At 39.6% G+C, this 20,725-nt stretch overlaps 1 protein-coding gene across 1 annotated transcript in view; it reads right to left on the minus strand.

The window, feature by feature from the left end:
• Positions 1 to 20,725, minus strand: part of PRKN (parkin RBR E3 ubiquitin protein ligase) — a 1,310,777-nt gene that overhangs the window by 562,103 nt on the left and 727,949 nt on the right. The window contains exon 6 of the mRNA XM_038526511.1: positions 11,588 to 11,703. Coding sequence (XP_038382439.1) covers positions 11,588 to 11,703 — 116 coding nt within the window. The remainder of the gene's footprint in view (positions 1 to 11,587; positions 11,704 to 20,725) is intronic.

Below are 20,725 nucleotides of genomic sequence, written 5' to 3' on the forward strand. Positions count from 1 at the left end.
AATCTCAGGACCCTGGGATCACAACCTCAGCCAAAGGCAGATGCTCAACCACTGAGCCACCTAGGTGCCCAAGGTTCACTTTTAAACATAAACATTAAATCACTTTATCCAGAACTACTAACAAATTGTCTTTTTCCCCATCTCTGTGATGCCACTTTATTACAATCAAGTGACTATACATATATATATATGTGGATCTGAATATGGGTATGGCTTAATAATATAATTTTATATCTGGAAAAATAATTTTCCAAAGACAAATCAAAGGCAGAAGTGCTAAGCAAATCTGTAGGTAGGAATACACAAAAGACAGCAATCAGATGGTTAAATGGGGCACAGATATTCAAAGGGAACAAAGATTTTAAGACTGGCTTAGAGGTATCACCACTTGTCATCTAGTACATGCTCTTCCCCATGTCCTTGATCCTGGACATCTCTCCTTGAGGACTTCAGGTGACATCTTAGTGAGTAGGGCTCCACCCATAATGAGGAATCATCCTCCTCCTGGGGTACCACAGAGTGTGTGGGCCCCTCTTGCTCAGGGTTTTCTCATGTCATGCCTAGTAACAGCCTCCATGGCAGGTACCACCTCCTCCTTGGCACCCCATCATGGCTTCCCAGAAGCCTCCCAGCTATTTGTCCCAGGGAACTCCTCTACACTCTGCAGCCCTAGGACCCTGAACACAGTCATGTTAAGCAGCAGAGGCCTACACAATGCCTCCTCTGGAGGAAAGGAGCCATCCTCACAGAAACCCCAGACTAGAGTTATCCCTCATGCTTCTCATTTGCACCTGCTAATTAGGTGGTGCCATTAATCCAAAATAAACCAATAACTCTAACTCTGCGACTGTTCCTTTAACATTTAACCTCTCTTTGAAATCACCCATCCTCAGCCCATTCCTACCTTCTAGCTACAATCCCTTTCTTTTACCACAATTAATGATCTCAAATTTCTTTTTTTGAGGCAATGAACATATTCCTGAGGCTACACAGTGTGGTAGCAAATTAAGAGCAGGGATTTTGGTATCAATATTATTGTTGAACAAATACTGATACACTCTCTCTTTCCATTTTAGGAGCAATGTGACCTTCGGCAAGTAAGATAACCTCTTTGTACTTCAGTTTTCTTATTTGGAAAATGGGTATAACATTTATCTCAGAGAGGCAGAGTGGTCAACATATGTGCAAAATATCTAACAAATGTCAAGAGAGCAATAGAAATTGCTACCCGTTGTTGAGTCTACACTGTCCCAGGCAGTCTTAGCCTCGTGGAATATAGAATTATAGCAGATCATCTTGGTGTACATTGGGGTCTGACCTGAGTGTGTACGAAAACAGTCCTACACAGTCGGAAATACCACTTTCATTCAGTGCAGGAGAAGGAACCAGATTTGGAGAGTGACAATGGCAGCACCTGGCACTAGATTTTGGCTCTGGGAGTTAAGGACTGGTTATTTCCAGGGTAATATGTAAGAGTTGCAGCAGCAAACATTGTCAGCAGCTACTGACCGAGTGTAAAAGAAGAGGGAATAGGCAAATTAGTGTCCGCTCTGCTTAAACTCACATAGATTGTTCTACTTTTTTTTTTTTTTTTTTTTTTTAATTCTGTCTTGACCAAGTTAAAAGAATCATTGGAAAGACCTGGCCTACAAAAAGAATTTTGGGCCCCTGTTTTATAGGAATAACACATTGAGAAAGCACTTGGGTGTTATCAAATTCTGCCCTTACTGAACTAGTCTTTTTCCACCAACAATACCACTCACTGCTAGCATATATGGCTGTCATCTGTTCCCTCTGAGTCCCATCAAAAACATGCTTTATCTCAGGTCAAAGCTCTGAGTCATAGGTGAGCTCATGAAATATCTGTTGAGTAAACAGACTGACTTTTCAGTTCTCTCTGTTAGAGGAGGTGCTAAAGATGGCAGACACCTGCATGAAATTGCTCTGCCCATGACACCCCCATTGTAGGATGCTGGTACCTGTGTCCGCACTTCCATACATTAATGTGTGCATGTGACAGCATAAGGACTGTCACATCAGTATACTGAGGAGCTCCTAGTGATGTGGAAATCAAATCTGGATCTAGAAACCCTGGAGATTTCTTTTCTAGAACCCTGCAGATATGAGTCAAGGCCATGTTTTCTTTGATGTAGAATTTGCCAAATTAACAAAAAAACAGAATCAACGTGCCATGACCCTTACTTCAATAAATAACTTTGCTTGCACTCCAAGTTATTGAGACCATTGCTTGTTTGCTTGCAAATAACTCTACTAGCTGTGGAAGCACCAAAGGACAAATCTGCAAATACTTAATTCTACATGGCATGGGAATAAGTAGCTATGTAAATGGCATTTACAGAGGGAAGGTAGATCGTGTCATTGCTTACCACTAAACATGTCCTAGGAGGTAGATGTTTCCTGAGGGTGTGAATCAGCACAATACTTGCAATGGAAATAACATCTTCCCCTCACCAAATTTATAACCCAGTTCTAATTACATGAATACAAATGCGACTAAAAACAAATGAATAAGCCGTTTATGGTATTTTTCTAAGTAAAATATTACTATTTAAAAACTATGTGATCATTTATTTCCAATGAAAATGGACCTTAAAAATAATGCGTGGCTGTCAACAAAGTTCTAGCAAAGCCACCTGGATGCTTTAAGGATATAGTTGCTTCTTAACATCCACCATCAGAAAATGAACTGCTTGAAATCTGGATGGGGACAACACACGAGGTTGACCTTAATGGCTACAAAATTGGTCCAAGAGGATTTGCAATATTGTCCTACTAGTGCCAGCGGGGGCTGCCAAGCACCTGTAGGGACAGTTAAATGGAAAGGTGAGGCATATGAATTTCACGCACAAGCATCTGTAACATCTCTGGGACACCCCGCTGATGCCGCTGCCTGCAGCTGAGATCTACAGGGTTTGCTGTAGGAGAAATGAAGGTCACCGGCTGCATTAAAACTGACATGGCTCACATTTCAAAGTATCAATGTTGATAAAATATTTCTTCTGTTTTCATAAGTAACTGGCCCCAAACAATATATAGAGAAATCTATATCCTGATGTTGGACTTCAAAATTTGACTTTTCCCTTTACTCCTCCTGACACTGGAAAATTCTCCATTGATTTCTGATTAATTTGTTCCATTCAGTTTTTGAAAATTCTATTAAATTTAGAAGTTTTTTTCCATTTGTTTGATTTTTAAATTCCAGAATATTTACTACAGTGTTTAAGTGTACAATACAGTGACTCAACACTTGTATACATCACTCAGTGCTCATCACGATACGTTCACCCATACAGAAAGGGTTTTTAAAAAAGTGTTCCATATAAAAATAACTTGTTTTCTGTTTGTTGCTCTGCATGAAACCAGATTTACTTTCATTCAAATCAGTAAATATTTATTGAAATCTCTGACGCCGAGGCTTGTGGGGGACATGCGGCATCAGCATGTCTGTGCATCAGCCAAGCTAGGGTCTTGCTCTTGCAGCGCCTGCAACCAGGCATGGCAGATGGGCTTCTATATAGCTCAGGTGTTTCAGCTCTTACTGGTTTTCCAACTGTCTTTGTACCTCACTTTACTACTAATATTTTCCTTTTCATATGCAAAGCTCCCTTCCATCCCCAGCAGACAGAGGAAACCCAGAACTGCAGGGGGTAAGGTGTGATGAAAGACAGCACCAACCACAGGGACCTTGTGTGTAGCCTGATTCAACTATTTCTTTGTGGTATGACCACCGGATATAATTTTTAAAATGTCCCAGCCTCAATTTCCCCTCTATATGACAGATATTTGAATAAGTTGAAATTAATTTAGTGAAAGACTTATAGGTAATTAAGTACTACCTTTTAATTTCAAAGAGGCAATGTGATTTCTTGTATGGGCAACTCCACTCATAGGAAGAATTTTCCATTCTGGAGGGGTTTATTACAGTTCTCTCTCAAGATTGGATCAGATCCATGTGTGCCACACACACTCTTTCAGGAAAGAATCACTCACAGCATACGCAGAGAGAACTAACTCCCATGGGGCTTGGGGCACAGTGTGAAGTAGCCTGCTTCAAACTAGAAGACATATCTTTGAAGTTTCCCGTTTCATCTCAAAAAGGTATAAGATATTCCATTCTACTCTATAACATACTCCTGTTTATTATAATATAAATGTGACATTCTGATTTACCGTTCTCTGTAAAACAGATGCTCTGAGACTCTCCCCTACTTATATGAAACTATCTTTTGTTCCTGGCATGTTACTTTACCTAGGAGTATACAAACTATTTCTCTAATAAGAGAAATGTATAGATCTGTATGCACGACGAAGGTCTCTAGTGCTATGATACACACACAAAATCCAACAATTTTTCCATTATAGAATGAAAGCCATTTTCTGAAAGAGGCCATGCTAAAAATTTCAGTTAAATTATATGTAGCTATATCTGAAGTCTCTGAAGATGCTCTTCAGAGCCCAATGGATAACTGTATAAAACCATCTATTCCCACTAATGGCAAAATGTCAAGAAACGGTTAATTTGATAAAATATAACCATTAAGCAATGTCTCAAATTTAGACAGAAAAATAACTTGCATATTAATTCTACATCAAAAACTAAACGCCAGGGATGCCTGGGTGGCTTAGTGGTTGAGCGCGTCTGCTTTCGGCCCAGGGCTTGATCCTGGAGTCCCAGGATCCAGCCCCACATCAGGCTCCCTGCCTGGAGCCTGCTTCTCTCTCTGCCTATGTCTCTGCCTCTCTCTCTATGTGTCTCTCATGAATAAATAAATCTTAAAAAAAAACAAAAAAACAAAACTAAACGCCAAATACACCTAAATTAAAATGTGAATTGGGAGAAAACTAAGATACAACAAATGTATTCAAAGGGAAAGTAACTAAGATCCCCATTAAAAAAAAAAAAAAATCTCTGTTAAATGAACGAATGCATACCAAAACACTGCCAAATGATAGTTAAATCACTCCTCCACAGGATACCAAGAGTAAGTACAAATGTACTTTGAGATAAATCTTTACTAATCTCCAAACCCAAGTAAATCTTTTAAGTCTGCAATCCCAAGGCAGCATTACTTCAATAGGCTGAATGAATTTTAAGACAAATATGAAAGCAAGAAAATTATAAAAATACATTTATATCAAACAACAATGACACCAAAAACATAAGTCTTTACTGGAAGACTGGAGGAAAATTATAATGTAGTACCAGTTCTTAGATTTAATATCCTACTAGGAGCTGAGTTTTAAAACATGTTTCTGGAAAGTTAAATCTTGGCTGGGCAAACATGGTTATTTTTTTAGTTTGTCTTCAGCTTTGTAAACTGAAGAATGTCAGATAAGGGTGGGGGAAAAAGTGCAGGAATTCACTAGGCAGCCTTTAGAAGGAGCAAAGCTGAAGGGTGGGGATGATTTCATTCTTTTTGCCAAATGGTGCCATGCTACTAATTCTTCTAAGTTATAATGTTCAAACTTTAAATTTTAAGAATTATATTGCAAAGCAAGATTCAAAAAGCAGAAATACTGTTCTCCTTGGGGGGTACCTGATGCCAGGGTGAGTTTGAAGATATGCACACTGGTCAGGGAAAGACACAAGTCCTACTCAGGCATTAGCCCTGTCATTTTCAGATGGCATAGTATTTGTCACTCCTAAGTCCAACTGAGGTGTCCAGGAGTGTTCTGAATCTTTCTGATGTAATTTCTATTGGAAATACATAACAAAAATTAGTATGTAACTGATGAATCACTAAATTCTATACATGAAACTAATATTACACTGTACATTAAGTGAAATTTAAATACAAACTTGAAGAAAAAGCATGCCTGGGTGATTTAATCATTTAAGCATTTGCCTTTAGCTCAGGTCATTATGCCAGGATCCTGGGATCACCAGCACCAGACTCCCTGCTCCTCCCTCTGCCTCTGCCTGCTGCTCTGCCTACTTGTCAAATAAATAAATACAATCTTTAAAAAAATAAAAAAAGTAAAGGAATATCTTGAAAAAATTTTGAAGAAAAAAATTTGAAGAAAAAATAACAATATGTAACAATATAGTCATTCTATCTTCAAGTGCTGTATTTTCTGTTCTTGGCTCAAGTTTTTGGTTGGGTTTTATTTTATTTTGCTTTTTGTTTAATTCATCATGTTTTGTTCATTAACAGAAGACTATCGGCTGATAACCTTGAGTGGATACAGATCAACTCATTACTGTAGGTAAGTAGAGGGGCCAGCATGGCTGGATGGCAGATGGATATCTGCTGGTTCATGTAAACACCTCAGGGTGTTTTGGCTCTCAAATAGCTCACTTTTTTTCTTTAAGAGAGAGGAAAATATCTTATATACAATGTAAACTCAAAGGACACAAACCAAGCACCTGAATTAAATTTTAAGCCTAAAAATTTAGGTAGCTATTTAAAAACAAAACAAAATCTGGAAATGAATAACACATCTATATTAGACACATATACTTTTACGTCTTACAATCACATATTTGGCTCTGAAAAGGAGTGTCACTGATAACCTCATCTTTTATTTCTGCATTTGTCAGCAGGCAGGACCACAAATAAGTGTTTTCTCAAATGACACGATTGATTTATAAGCTTTGAACAAACAGTGTTCCTACCTTTGCAAGCTTTTAAAACCAGCAAGAGCCTTATAGATGACCTATTGCAATTCTCAGACTTTATAAGCAACCTGAAGGCCTAAGAGATTATGTTATTTTCCTAAGGTCAAAAAGTTAGCTTGTGCTTCTGGAGCCCCTTGAATATAGGTTATTATATACTTATAAAGAATTATTGTTAAGAAGGTAGATGAAAGAGATGTCAATCTCTTTGTATACAAAATTATATATGTGTAAAGCACAACAATAAATAAAATTTCTACCTTGCTACTAATTCTCTACAATCTCTTTCAGAGGATAGAAACAGAATGAATACTTCCTAAACTCAGATTCTATGAGGCCAAAATTACCTTAATGCTAAACCGGACAAAGATAATTCCAGAAAACTACAGACCCATACTCTCATGAGTATAGATATAAATATCCTCAATAAAGTATTTGTGAATCAAATACAGAAAAGCTTAAAAATAATTATATAAGATAGTCTAGAGGGATTGAATTCATGTATGCGGAGCTGATTCAACACTCAAAAATAAATTAATATAACCCATCATAGATTAAAACAGGCTGAATACCAGACTAAAAGAGAAAAATCACATGATAATATCAGTAGACACAGAAAAAGTATTTGGCAAAATCAAACACCCATTCATGATAAAAACTGTCAGAAAGAGAGGAAAGAAACTTGGAGCTTTCCCACTAAGATGAAGTACAAGACAAGTGGGTTCTTTCTCACAACTTCTTTTCAACATCACACTGGATGTTCTTGCTAATGCTAACAAGCAAGACAAAGAAATAAAGGGATACAGATGGGGAAGGAAGACATGAAGCTGCGTGTGTTCACAGATGATATAATAATTTTTGCAGAAAACCTGAAAGAATCCACTAAGTAATTCCTGAAATAATAAGCAATTATAGCAAGGTTGCAGCATACCAAGTTGATATGCAAAAGTCAATCACTTTCCCATATGCCAATAACCAACAAGTGGAATTGAAATTAATCCTCTGGTTTTAATTTATTATGCAGTTAATTATGCCTAATTTGACTAAGGATGTATGATTAGGGTAGATACAAAAATAAATAAAACAAACATAAAATATAAATAGATATCCTAATTTTTATTTTCACTTCTGTAACTAAATAACTTGATTTATCTCCAGGAAGATGCAATATTTCAAAACCAAAACCAAATAACTACATTGAAACATAAATTCACAGATCAGAAAACTTTATATTAAAAAAGGATATGCTGATATTATAAGTGAATGAGAAGGTAATTGCAGAGGCAATCTATTTTTTTTTTTTAGATTCTTCCTAAAGCTTTCATACAGAGAAAGTTTTGCATTTTTCTCTCACAATAGAAAATGCAAATAAGCAAAAAAAAGAAAAAGAAAATGCAAATAAGTGAGAAATTTCCCTTGCCAATAACAATTAAAAAAATATTAATGACAAAATTAAAGTCCTTTAGCAAATGGGCAAAAACTAAAACTATGAACATTATACTGGAAAAGATGTAACAGGGAGTCCTCTCAAAGATAGGCAATCATAATTTAGAATGGAAATAAACTTGACAATATATATCAAGAACCTTAAACACGTCCATTAATACTGACCTTCTGTTACCATTTCTGTGATACTATCCTTGGATTCAAAACATGCAGTTGATGATTATTGGTAAGGGATCTAGATTTAAGTGTTACTTAATTTATTATTTTCAATTAGAAGTAATTCAAATCACTAGAAATAGGGAAATGATTAGAGTATTCCCAAATGATGAAATCTTAGGTAGCTATTTAAAAACAAAACAAAACTTGTTTCCATAGCATATTTCAGAGCAGGGAAAATTTATCATGATGCGATGCTCGGTGGAAAAGGCCAGATACAAAACAATGTATACAGCATGATTATATTTAGCACACACACCCCTCACACATCCATGCAAATATTTAGGCATACTCAAGTTGCTGGAAAGAATTAACCAAAATCTTACTAACCATGAGGGTAAAAAAAAAAAAAATTCTAACATTGTTTAGATTTCTGTGAGTCAATCACTTCTAAATTTGAAAAGCAAGCATTAGCAGGAGTGGAAAAAGAAAGGAACCATGACAATCAGCAAAGTACAACATAAGGTATTGGTGTTTCCACGTGCATGTAGGCTTTTATGACATCTCTATGCCCGAATCCTTCAGTATAAGAAGAGAGGGCCCTTTCCTCTATTCTAGTACAGGGCATCCCTCTGGTGCCTTACATAAGAAAGGACCTCATTCAGTCAAGTGGCTGGTGATACACACACTTAAATCTAACTGAATATAGTAGCTTCTATTTATAAAATCCCCTTAAAATAATAATAGGAAAAATTTTTTATTGCAACAGACAATATTATTTTTCCAGCAATTATCTCCCTGTGCATCTGGGAAGTGGCTTGTTTCCCTGGATGGATGTTGTGAGTTGCTAATATGAAGGCGACAGCTTAGCAGTGGGAAGCAGGGAGAGCAGTGCTCTTAGTAAGATAGTATGATCAATACTACATATCTTAATGCCATCTTTACCAACTCTAATGGAAGGCTTTTCACTGTTGGCTGGCGGGCTGCATTCTGATATAGAGAAAAACTCATTTCTCCTATGTAACACTGAGACGTGAGTTTAATTTCTCAGTGCTTGCAGAGAGCAGTTGAGCTCTCGTGTTTAGGACTCCCCTTGCTCCTTTCCTGAAATACCAGAAGAATCAGTTCTTGTTGCATGTTGAAAACATTAGCCCTTTGCAATCATTCATCTTACTGAGGGATGCTGGTAGGTTGTTTTAGGCAATATTGTGGTGTTCTCTATCACAGCTAGAACTAAAGATGCAGCAGGAAAATAAGTCTCATTTTGACCCCTTCTTGGAAACAAGTTTGTCTAGCAGATGCTATTAAGGATTTTAGGCTTCTATTAGTCAACACTTTTATTTAAATGTATTAAAGGATGGAAGTATTAGGTTAGGAGGATTAATACCCACCAGCCACAACATCACACAGCTTAAGGGAACTTTAAAAGGCCACCTAACCCAGGTGGTCCCAAACCAAAGAGAGACAACCCTGAAATGCTAAGGGTATTTATCTGTCTTTGCTTTAAAGTCTGGAACAAGCAGGATTTTTTGACTTTATTCATCAATTCATTTTGGCATTTCACTAAAAATTCTTCTTAAGGGCAGCCCAGGTGGCTCAGTGGTTTAGTGCCGCCTTCAGCCCAGGGCCTGAACCGAGTCCCAGAATCGAGTCCCATGTCGGGCTCCCTGTGTGGAGCCTGCTTCTCCCTCTGCCTGTGTCTCTGCCTCTGTCTCTCTGTGTCTCTCATGAATAAATGAATGAAGTCTTAAAAAAATTCTTCTTGGTATCAGGGCCAGGATCCCTCTATTGCAATCTGAGCTTCAAGCCAACCTCAGAGAATAGAAAATAAAGCGATTTTCCTTTACTATCTTCATCTGAATAGTGCAAAGTAAGGAGTTCTACACCCATCGACTCCAAAGGCTCAGATTTCTCTACTTGGTCCTTGCCTCCCAAACTGTAATTCAAATCTAGTCCTTATCCCTGTTTTCCTAACAGAGCATCTCCATATTTTCTTTCTTCCACTGTACTCACTGAGATTAGAAATAACCAGGTCCCAAACTAGCTACATGCTTTTCTTTTGGATGTATGAAGATGTGTGAAGCCCTAATATAAACACAGGCAAGTTACATGGAAGAACTGAAGTGTATGGAAATGATATTTTAAAGGTAAAATGTTGGGGCTCCTGGCTGGCTCTGTCAGCAGAGCATGTGACCCTTGATCTTGGGGTTGTGAGCTCGAGCCCCACCTGGGTGGAGAGGTTGCTTAAAATAAAATGTTATGGATTATATATTCCAAGATAAATGGTACTTGTAAACTGTTATGGCATTCCTAACAGTAGCAGCAGTTTTTTTTTTTGTTTGTTTTTTTAAAGATTTAATTTATTTACTCATGAGAGACACACACAGAGAGAGAGAGAGAGGCAGAGACACAGGCAGAGGAAGAAGCAGGCTCCATGCAGGGAGCCCGACGTGGGACTCGATCCCTGTACTCCAGGACCACGCCCTGGGCTGAAGGCGGGCGCTAAACCACTGAGCCACCCGGGCTGCCCACTAGCAGCGTGTTTTAATTTACTTTAGAACTCACCAATGTCAGTACATGTGTTTGTGTTTTTTTAGATTACACTTTTCAACATAAGTCATGCCACTTATATCTTAGCATACTATTTTTTTAAGGATTTTATTTATTTATTTATGAAAGACACACACACACACACACACACACAGAGAGAGAAAGAGAGAGAGAGAGAGAGAGAGAGAGAGGCAGAGACACAGGCAGAGGGAGAAGCAGGTCCACACAGGGAGCCCAATCCGGGACTCGATCTGGGGACTCCAGGATCACGCCCTGGGCCAAAGGCAGGCGCTAAACCGCTGAGCCACCCAGGGATCCCCTTAGCATACTATTTGACCACTGACCACATGAAGAATTTGGCACTTTAAAAGGTTTGATAATAGGGACATCTGGGTGGCTCACTAGTTGAGTGTCTGCCTTTGGCTCAGGGTGTGATCCCGGGGTCCCGGGATTGAGTCCCACATCAGGCTCCCCACAGGGAGCCTGCTTCTCCCTCTGTCTGTGTCTCTACCTCTCTCTCTCATGGATAAATAAATAAATAAAAATTCTAAAAAAATAATAAAAAGTTTGATTATTTTGAAATATACCCACATTGGGCAAACGTCATTGAAGCTTTGACCAGTAGCACACTAAGGATTTGACACTTCAGAGAGTTTGATCATATTGACATATACCCATATTGTGCAAACGGAGTCGAAGCAAAGCAGATGCTCCTCCAGAAAGAGCACCCACCGAGGAGGCTCACGGGAGAGTCTACCACTGGGAGAGCAACATGTGGAGGGTCCTTCAGATCCTTACCTGATGTCGGTGCACGTTATGCAGGTGATGTCTCGACTGTTTGTTGTGATCAGGTTCAAAGCTACGGACGTTTCCTTGTCAGAGGTCGGGTGTGCTCCACATTTGAAGAAAAACTCCTGAAAGAATGAGAAATATATGAGAAATGCCAGGCATGGAACTCAGCTGGCCATGTCCCCCTAAGCATTGTCACCGTGAACAATCTTACAGGCAAGAGACGAAATCTATTATTAAGTCTGTGTTAGAAGAAAATCCAAATCAAACCCCTGGAGGGTGACTAATGCCCTGGTGCCAAACTGATGAGCAATCCCCTTTTCAGGAGCGCCTGAGTGTCTCTGCTCATCTTCCTTTGCCCTCTCGGCCCTGGAGCTGGGGACACGCTCTGTGACCTGGGTTAGCAATGCCCTTCCACGATCAGGGGGTCCGGGAGGAGAACACAACGCGGATGCAGGAGGAGGCCTGAAACAGGATCTCGCAAATGAGGAAAGGGAGACACTGAGCCATGGAATGATTTGCCCAAAGTCACACAATCAGAGGCGAAGGCAGGAAGTAACCAGACTTTCGAAGGGGGAAGCCCAGTGCTTCGGCTACAGCCGGCTACACGGCTGGCCAGTCGGTGGCAGGAGGTGACGCGGAGTGAGGAATCACGGGGGCACACCTATGAACAAGCACACGCGAGCCCGCAGACTGACAGAGTAGCAGAGTGCAAGCCCCGACGCTTCCTGCACCTTTCTCTGCCTCTGTGCAACGTCCCAGAATTCCCTGGGAGACCTGGGCCCCATCCCCCATGCTAAGCAGCTGGGAATGTTCTAAACCTGTGCTTCTCTCCTTGATTGGCTTCACCAGCCTTGTCTTGGGCCCACACGCCTCTATGTTTGCTTTTCACATGGGTCACACTCTTTTGATGGCTTACATTCTCCCTTCTCGATCCAAATCCTCTTTTTATTTTTCCTCATGTCTTCCTTTTGTCATTTCTCTATTTGTTCCCACACCCCTTAACCCTTCATACACCAGGGTGTTTGGCACAGTAATCGGTCTGCCTCTTGCCTGACAGTCTTTACACCTTCCACGATAACCACATCCTTGAAGTGAAGTTCTCAGCCATGGCAAAAATTCAGTATGACTATATCACTGGACAGCAGAAGAAGGCCTGCACACCACACTTCCTCCTCAACTTCGTTCCAGTTTAACACCTTGGAATGTGGAAGGTATTTCCCCTTTATAATTATTTTTTAATATTTTATTTATTTATTCATGAGAGACACACATGCACACACAGAGAGAGAGAGAGACAGAGAGAGAGAGAGATTGGGGCAGAGACACAGGCAGAGGAAGAAGCAGGCTCCATGCAGGGAGCCGGATGTGGGACTCAATCCCAGGACCCCAGGATCACACCCTGGGCGGAAGGCAGATAGATGCTTAACTGCTGAGTCACCAGGTGTCCCCAGTACTTTCCCTTTAAACACTGAACTCGGCCTTTCATTACAGCTCCATAGATTAAATGTTTTTGGCTTTGTGGGACTTTGGGGGGAAGGGGTCCTTGTTGCGCTTCTCAATCTGCATCGTAGCCTAAGAGCAGCCACAAACAATAGGTAGATGGATACATATGACTGTGTCCTAATGCCACTTTATTTATAAAAACATTAGGAAAGTCGGTTTTGTCTCTGGGCCATCATTAATGGTCCACCCCTGAGGTCCACCTCCGATAGAGGCTCTGAGGTACTGTGTAGAATACGTTATTCATATTTGTGTCTTTATAATGCCCCATAGAGGATAGGCATTAGTTTTTTCTTACATGAAAAATCGGTAGGTTTTTCAACAAATTCTACCATCATCCCTTTATACACCTGACAGCACAACCCTTCATTTTGCTCTTCCCCTGCTTGTAAGGAGACTAAGCTGGTTCTCTGACCTGAGATACAGTGAGTAACACCTGTGGCTCTCAACAGCAGTGTGCACCAGAATCTCCTGGTGGTTCGGAGGTGGTATTAAGTTAGATGTTGCTGGACCCCACACCATAGTTTCCTAATTCAGGAGTTCTGAAGTACTGCCCATGATTTGCATTTCTACCATGTTGGCAGGTGATGCTTTTACTACTGCTCTGGGAACCACACATTTGAGGACCATCAAGTTATACTGACGTAGTGGTAAAGGGAGTAAACTGTTTATTCTCTCAGAAGACAACAGCTGTAACATGCCTCACTTACCGCACCTGAAAAAGATACTATGTCTCAGGTAACAGGTGTTACTCTTCAAATATCTGAAGTGTGCCAAAGCCGGCTGTTTGGAGCCCAGGCTGTTCTTATTTGCAAGTGTCTTACCGACCCCAGATGGTATACCTGTCAGTTAGCCAGAGCCTATCCTACCTGGAGCAAGTGGCAGACAAGTCATCCTGCCTGCAGTCCTCAGGCTTACAGATGAGGGTGTGACAACAGACTCGCTGTAATAGATAGGGTGGCCAGTGCTTCTGATGAATGCCTGTCTAGGTGTGTCCATGGAGTTATGCCTATGAGCCCTGATCTTTCCCAGGAGCAGCATGGAACTTGTACTGATTGGTTCCATTTCTTTTTTTTAAATAGGGAATGCTACCGTCTTCACACAACCTTTTGAAATTTTACAAATCCTTCAAAGGCTAGTTCAAGGATGTTAAGAAAAATATTTAAAGCAATTCCTGACTGCCAAAACAAAAAGTGGGGAGGACATGACTGACCCTTATGAAATACATTGAGCTAGCTGCAACTGCTTTCTGCAGACATGAAAAAAATTCCACTTGTAACACAAAGTAAGTCCTCCCAAAGAGCTGAGTTGGCTGGACTATTGAGAAGGTATTTCATATACAGATAAATAGACAGTATTTATATTTTTTTCTTAGCTTGCAAAAAACTACTGGTGGATGTTCAGCTAACAAATCACAGACTGTTTTAATGCAGATAAAATCCAGCCAGATAAAAGCCAAAATCCATTTTATTGAGGGGAACGGATGTTTATATATAATAGTATAAAAAGTTATAGATATTTGGAAAATTCCAGTATTTCACATGGGCTGATAAAACTAAAATACAAATGATCAACTCTGTATATTAAATATATATGTCACATCAGTGGCTTTCTGCACTTTCTCTGGCAATTTTATGAAAGGAGGTTCTTCTGTAGCACTAGAGTAACTGGCAAGAATGGAGGGGGTCTGAGACTTCACCCTGCTTGTGAGCTCACCCATGAGTTAGTATGCCACAGTCTTGTGGATGCTGCAGAAGACACAAGACTCCTGGATCAGAGACAAAGTGTTGTGTGACATGGAGCCCAGGCAGAAAAAAGTATGGACATGATGATGATGTCAGTTCCCCTGCTCCCCAAAATCTATAGGATGAAGCATAGGAACTAAGCTAGGTGCTACAAGTGCAGTGGGTCTGAACTACAGCTGAGGACTGTGAGCTTAGGGATCCCAGATCTTTAATAAGGAGCTGTAAGCAATCCTTCATATTGTCCTGAAGGGGGATATTGTCTTTATTATACTGGATAATAAACAGATCTGCTTTACAACTTCCTTGAAAAGAGATATCCTGAACAAAAGGGTAGTAGGTACCTCTCTCACAACAAACAGAAACGTGAGAGAACCCCGGAGAACTCTCTCCCTATAGCAGTGACATCTTTTCTAACTAATCACTAGCATGATCCAGTCATTTCCTGTCCTGTGCAAAGAGTGGGCTAGGATGTTGGTAGTCTTTTGATATTTCCAGTCTGCATGCAAAATACACAAACGATAAAGCAAAGCAAACCAGAAGAAGCTTTAAAAAAATTCTACCTTGGGTAGAACATCTGTCAACCCTAGTGAAGGGAATCCTAGCTTCCCCTTAAATATGGGTAAAGAAAGATTCTCTAAGGGACCCACCCCATCTTTTACAAATGCCAGCTCAAGATAAATCGGCTACAAAAATAAACAGAAAAACCAAACCAAAACAAAAACAAGTCCTGTTAAATTAGATGAATTCTTCTAAACTAACCAGGAACTATAGTTCCCATGGGATGGCTCATTTTATTTGGCTCCATTCAGAGAAGCCATAATTAACTAGCTATAAAGGTATGGCAGTAATTGGTCAGTTGTTTTTTAATTTTTTTCCAATGATAGTACAAACAATTTTAAAAAATGAAACCAGAATGAGACCTTGAAAATTAACTTGGCTTTATACTATAACCATGATAAATGCCATATTAAGTGTTTTCCACAATCCAGCAATTAGATTCTTTAAGTTCATAGAAATGTACTCATATATTTTTTTTTTTACCATTTCTGTGGATGAAGCTATGATTCTTTTCTTCTGCTCTGAGTTATACTTTATCATAACTCATCTGTCTTTCATTCAGGCCATAAAGGCCTGACCCTCTAACCAAATCAGACCCATAAAAATCCAATTCTACACCAAGTGAAGACCCATGAATAGTTCAGTTCAGCTGTTGGTGGCATTCCCAGGATCCATTCTTCTCATCCCTCCACTCTGCCACCTGACTCATTACCAGTGTCTCTTACAAAGAAGGAAATAACAATAAGTATAGAAATGAATAAATAAGGCGGCAAAATCAGAAAACAGATTAATACCAAGAACGTTAGTTATATAACGCTAATTAGTCAACTCAAAACACAAATTGATGCATTCCAAATTCCTATAGAAAGAACTGACACCTATTGTCTGGGAAGCTTTGCATGTCCCAACCACAGCTAGTTCCACAAACATGGAAAAAAAAAAATTAGACTCATCTTCTTTGTTCATGAACCTTCTAATGGCTTTCATTGAGCTTCCCAAAGTCAATGATTTTATAGATACTGCTTAATAATAATGTTTCCAAATAAAATATTGTCTGTCTTTACAAAGGGTTAAGTTGAATCTTAGTCTCCAAATCTTTCTTTGTTAATCTGTTCCAAAGGAAGCACATCTTTCTCTTGCTAAAATAAAAGGAACACAAAATTTCCACTATAAGGTTGCTGTAAGTCTGTGGTTTGTACTGAGTAAGTGGCCATCTGCACGGGTCAGAGTCAAGTTAGGGAAACAGGGCCCATGCCAGGTAGCTCAGCTGAGAGAATTTAATGCTGGGATCTAGTTACAAAGGTGGTAGAAGCACCCCAGGGCAGGAAGCCATCCTGAGGTCAGCAGCACTGGGGCTCCAGCTACTCAGGTGGAAGGATGGTCAGAGAGGTGGCTATCTGCTGGGAGTGGAGAGGATTAATGAAAGGCAGGACTGCCAGAAATTCAATTCTTTTCTTTTTTCTTTTCTTTTCTTTTCTTTCTTTTTTTTTTTTTTAAATTTTTATTTATTATTTATGATAGTCACAGAGAGAGAGAGAGGCAGAGACATAGGCAGAGGGAGAAGCAGGCTCCGTGCACCGGGAGCCTGACGTGGGATTCGATCCCGGGTCTCCAGGATCGCGCCCTGGGCCAAAGGCAGGCGCCAAACCGCTGCGCCACCCAGGGATCCCTTTCCTTTTCTTTCTTTTCTTTTCTTCTTTCTTTTTTCTTTTCTTTCTTTCTTTCTTTCTTTCTTTCTTTCTTTCTTTCTTTCTTTCTTTCTTCTTTTTTTAAAAATTTAATTTAATTTCTTTATTTGACAGAGCAAGAGATAAAAGCAGGGGGAGCAGCATAGGGAGAAGGAGAAGCAGGCTCAGAAGGGAGCCCAACGTGGGCTTGATCCCTGGACCCTGAGATCATGACCTGAGATGAAGGCAGACCCATGTGCCCCTAGAAATGCTTCTTGAAGAGAAAGCAAGAAACATCCTAGTTTGGGCCTTCTCTCTGTCCTCCCAGCTCCCACCAGGCCTCCCCTGGTCAAAGGCAACTTGAAGCACAGAGGAGCCTGGGAGCTGGTGTTTGCCATGGCCAGCCCAATACACCATACAGAAAGGGGAAGAGCCTGGGGTTTGGAAGCAAACAGCAGGCGATGAGTGCACCCTTAGGAGACAGAGCCCATTGGTCAAGTCCAAATTTTTAGATTTTCACTTTGTTAGTTGTGGCACATTCTAATGTGCCTCCATAAAAGAAATACGGATACATTCATATATGGTTCTGTAAAGTGTATTACATAAATATACACAATTATTTATAACATTTATATATTGAGTTTAAACTCAGACCTGTTAAAGATTAAATGTTCAAATAAGAGAGACCATTATTACTATTTATGAGAAAATTGGTAATGAGCATGTTACATCTCTATCAAAGAGGTCCTCACACTTACCAAGTTATGATAGACAATCTGTCACTTAGAATCAATCTAAATGTGTCTCACAGCCCTACAACTTCCGTCAATAGCCAGCAACAAACAGATATCCACACTGAGGGCTCTATTAGCTCCTCATTAGATGCAGATTCTTTTGTCAGAAACAACTGATAGTTTTAAGTCTTATTGTCCATTTAGAAGCCTCATTATTCATGGTAATATTATAGCTTTAATTTTCTCCAAGCTAAAACCTGACAGAGCATAATTACCACACTCTCCACTTGGTATCTAAGGCAAGTCTGTAACTGAGCAAACAAAGCCTGTTCACCTATGACTTGATAGCATTTAGCCTTCATGCTAAAGGGTTACACTCACTTTGTGTTATATAAATCCAGAATGTAGTTACCTTATTTTGGACACAAAGTGACTATGTAATTTGTGAGATCATATACTACTCGAGATCATGTACTACTTGTAGACTTTGTTAATTTAACAATGTCAGTGGTAACATTGGGTTACACCTAAACAAGTAAAAAAAATCTCAAAAGCTAATGAGTCTGTTATCTATTCACTAACAAGCTTGTTTTTTTGTTAGTAAGGTGTTAACAAAGCCTCTAGATAATGTGCCAAGTTTACCAGGAGAAAGAAAATCAATATACTCCCATAAAAAGGAAAACTGTGTCAGATCTTTGCCGAGAAGGACAGTTGGGGCCTGTCCACACCATGATCACTGCCGGAGCCTCAAGGAAGGCTGTATGCCTCCTCCATGGCCCTGCCTGGGTTAACAATACATGCATGCCTTATATGCACAGAAACTCACACACCGTAGGTGTGCATATACATGCCAAAACCATGCTAAGTAGCACAAAGTCTTCAATGTTAAGCCAGCAAGCACATGGCTCTCTAATTTTGCCATGGGTCAGGTGCACAGTATTTCGACTTTCTTATCACTACAGCTATTGTTAAGTTTCAAAAGGATCTTAGAATTTTTATATTATTACCAAAGTTTAAAGTATAAAGTGGGTCCATTTCTTGGGCCAATGTATACAAAATAATAACAATTAAAATTAAATTCTAAAATCCAAAAGGCTCTGAAAACACAAATCTCTCATTTTTCCTCTAAATATGCCATTAAATTTAATTTATGACAAAACCTGACATGAACTGTCATGACATTATTTCTAGTCTGCATTTGCCCTACTTAGTGTGACTCTTCATACTTTTTACTGAAAGATCATTGTTTTTCTTTTTAAATGACCCTGGAGGTATTTCAGAGTTAAAATGTATGGATTGTATAATCTTTCTAAAATCAGAAAGTTTGTGAATGTAAAACACTTCTTACCCCCAGAGTGGTAGATAAGTGATTGATTCTACAGTGAAAATTGTCTTAAATTTTTACTGATCCTGCAGGACAATCCTTCAGGTACTAGATGCAATCCTTTCCGTGAAACAGGACATTTAGTACAGTTTAAGCCTACCTCAGATTTGTGTATAAATAAACCCAAGTGTACTTCCTATATGTCCCTTTGCTACTAGTTATAAACAATTATATAGTTTTTTTTTTTTACCTTTTTAAAAAAGATTTTATTATTTATTTATTTATTGGGGGGGAGGGGGCATGAGAGGGAAAGGGAGAACCAAGCAGACTCCACACTGAGCAGGAAGCCCAGTGTGGGGCTGAATCTTGGGACTCTGAAGTCATGACCTGAGTGGAAGGTAGACGCTTAACAGATTGAGCCACCCAGACATCCTCATACAGATTTTAACTGTCCATGCCTTCAAGAAGTTTAACTTCACAATCAAGGCTGCAGATATAACCATGCTTATCTTCCTCTTCCAGGCCTGGATTGGGAGAGCTTCCACGTGCCTGACCAGATGTTTATTCAATTGTAATGTGCTTGGTCATCATGTGGTATTTACTATTTTAGGGGCAAAAAGGGGGTGGGGTTGTTGAACAAAGCAATTCAAATGACTCCTGATGAGTAAACCAGAAGAGCTGAAGTCATTATGGATGCTTATAAAATGCATGGGTTTCTATAGATGGCTTTGTTCAGACAAGAAAAAGAACAGTGACAACAAAAGTAACAGAACTCACAGATACAGAGAAGAGATTGGCAGTAACCAGAGGTGGGGGAGGGATGTGATGGAGTGGGGGTGGGGTGAAATGGGTGAAGGCAGTCAAATGGTTAAAACTTCCATCTATAAGATAAACAAAGCAACAGAAGATGATCCTCATTCCCAGCTCCAGGCAATTGCTCAGATATGCTCAGATCACTGTACCTCCCTTTCTCTTCCCTAGTCTAGGCTGTACAGATGGCAGACTCAGTCAGAACACAACATTCCCCCATCACAACCACAGAGAGAGAACCTGTCTAAGAAGCAAGTCTGTGTTCAGAAGAGAACAGAAACAAGAGACAGAAAGGCAGAGTTCCAGAGACAGCATTTGTTCCTTGGATGCAGCTTTGCCTGTTATCCTGGTTACTGAAGTTATTGTATCTACCATAAATAATAGCCATGCTTTCAGGGATTTTTCCTCCACAATATTTACTTATAAAACAAAGGAAGAAAGAGAGAGAGAGAGAGAGAAAGAGAGAGAGAGGAAAAAGAAAAAAAAAGAAAGAAAGAAAGAAAGAAAGAAAGAAAGAAAGAAAGAAAGAAAGAAAGAAAGAAAGAAAGAAAAGCATCACATTTTCTCCTGGCCCAGCCCTGATCAGGGTGTAGTGATCCAAAGGTAAACAAAATCTCTTAAAAACATAAGTCTGGAGGAGAAAGACACTTTAACAAATGTTTGCATAAGATAAACAAAAAAAACTGGTAAATGCCTGCACATGCCTGAGCCATGGGGACAAGAGAAGGATGACCAGCTTTTGGGAGAATGAGAAGGTTTTGCTTTTGAAGAGGTATGTGAGCTGGACTTTAGAAGCTGGACTTTAC

This window comes from Canis lupus, chromosome 1 (genome assembly GCF_011100685.1).
Source record: "Canis lupus familiaris isolate Mischka breed German Shepherd chromosome 1, alternate assembly UU_Cfam_GSD_1.0, whole genome shotgun sequence".
In the NCBI taxonomy this organism is placed as follows: domain Eukaryota; kingdom Metazoa; phylum Chordata; class Mammalia; order Carnivora; family Canidae; genus Canis; species Canis lupus.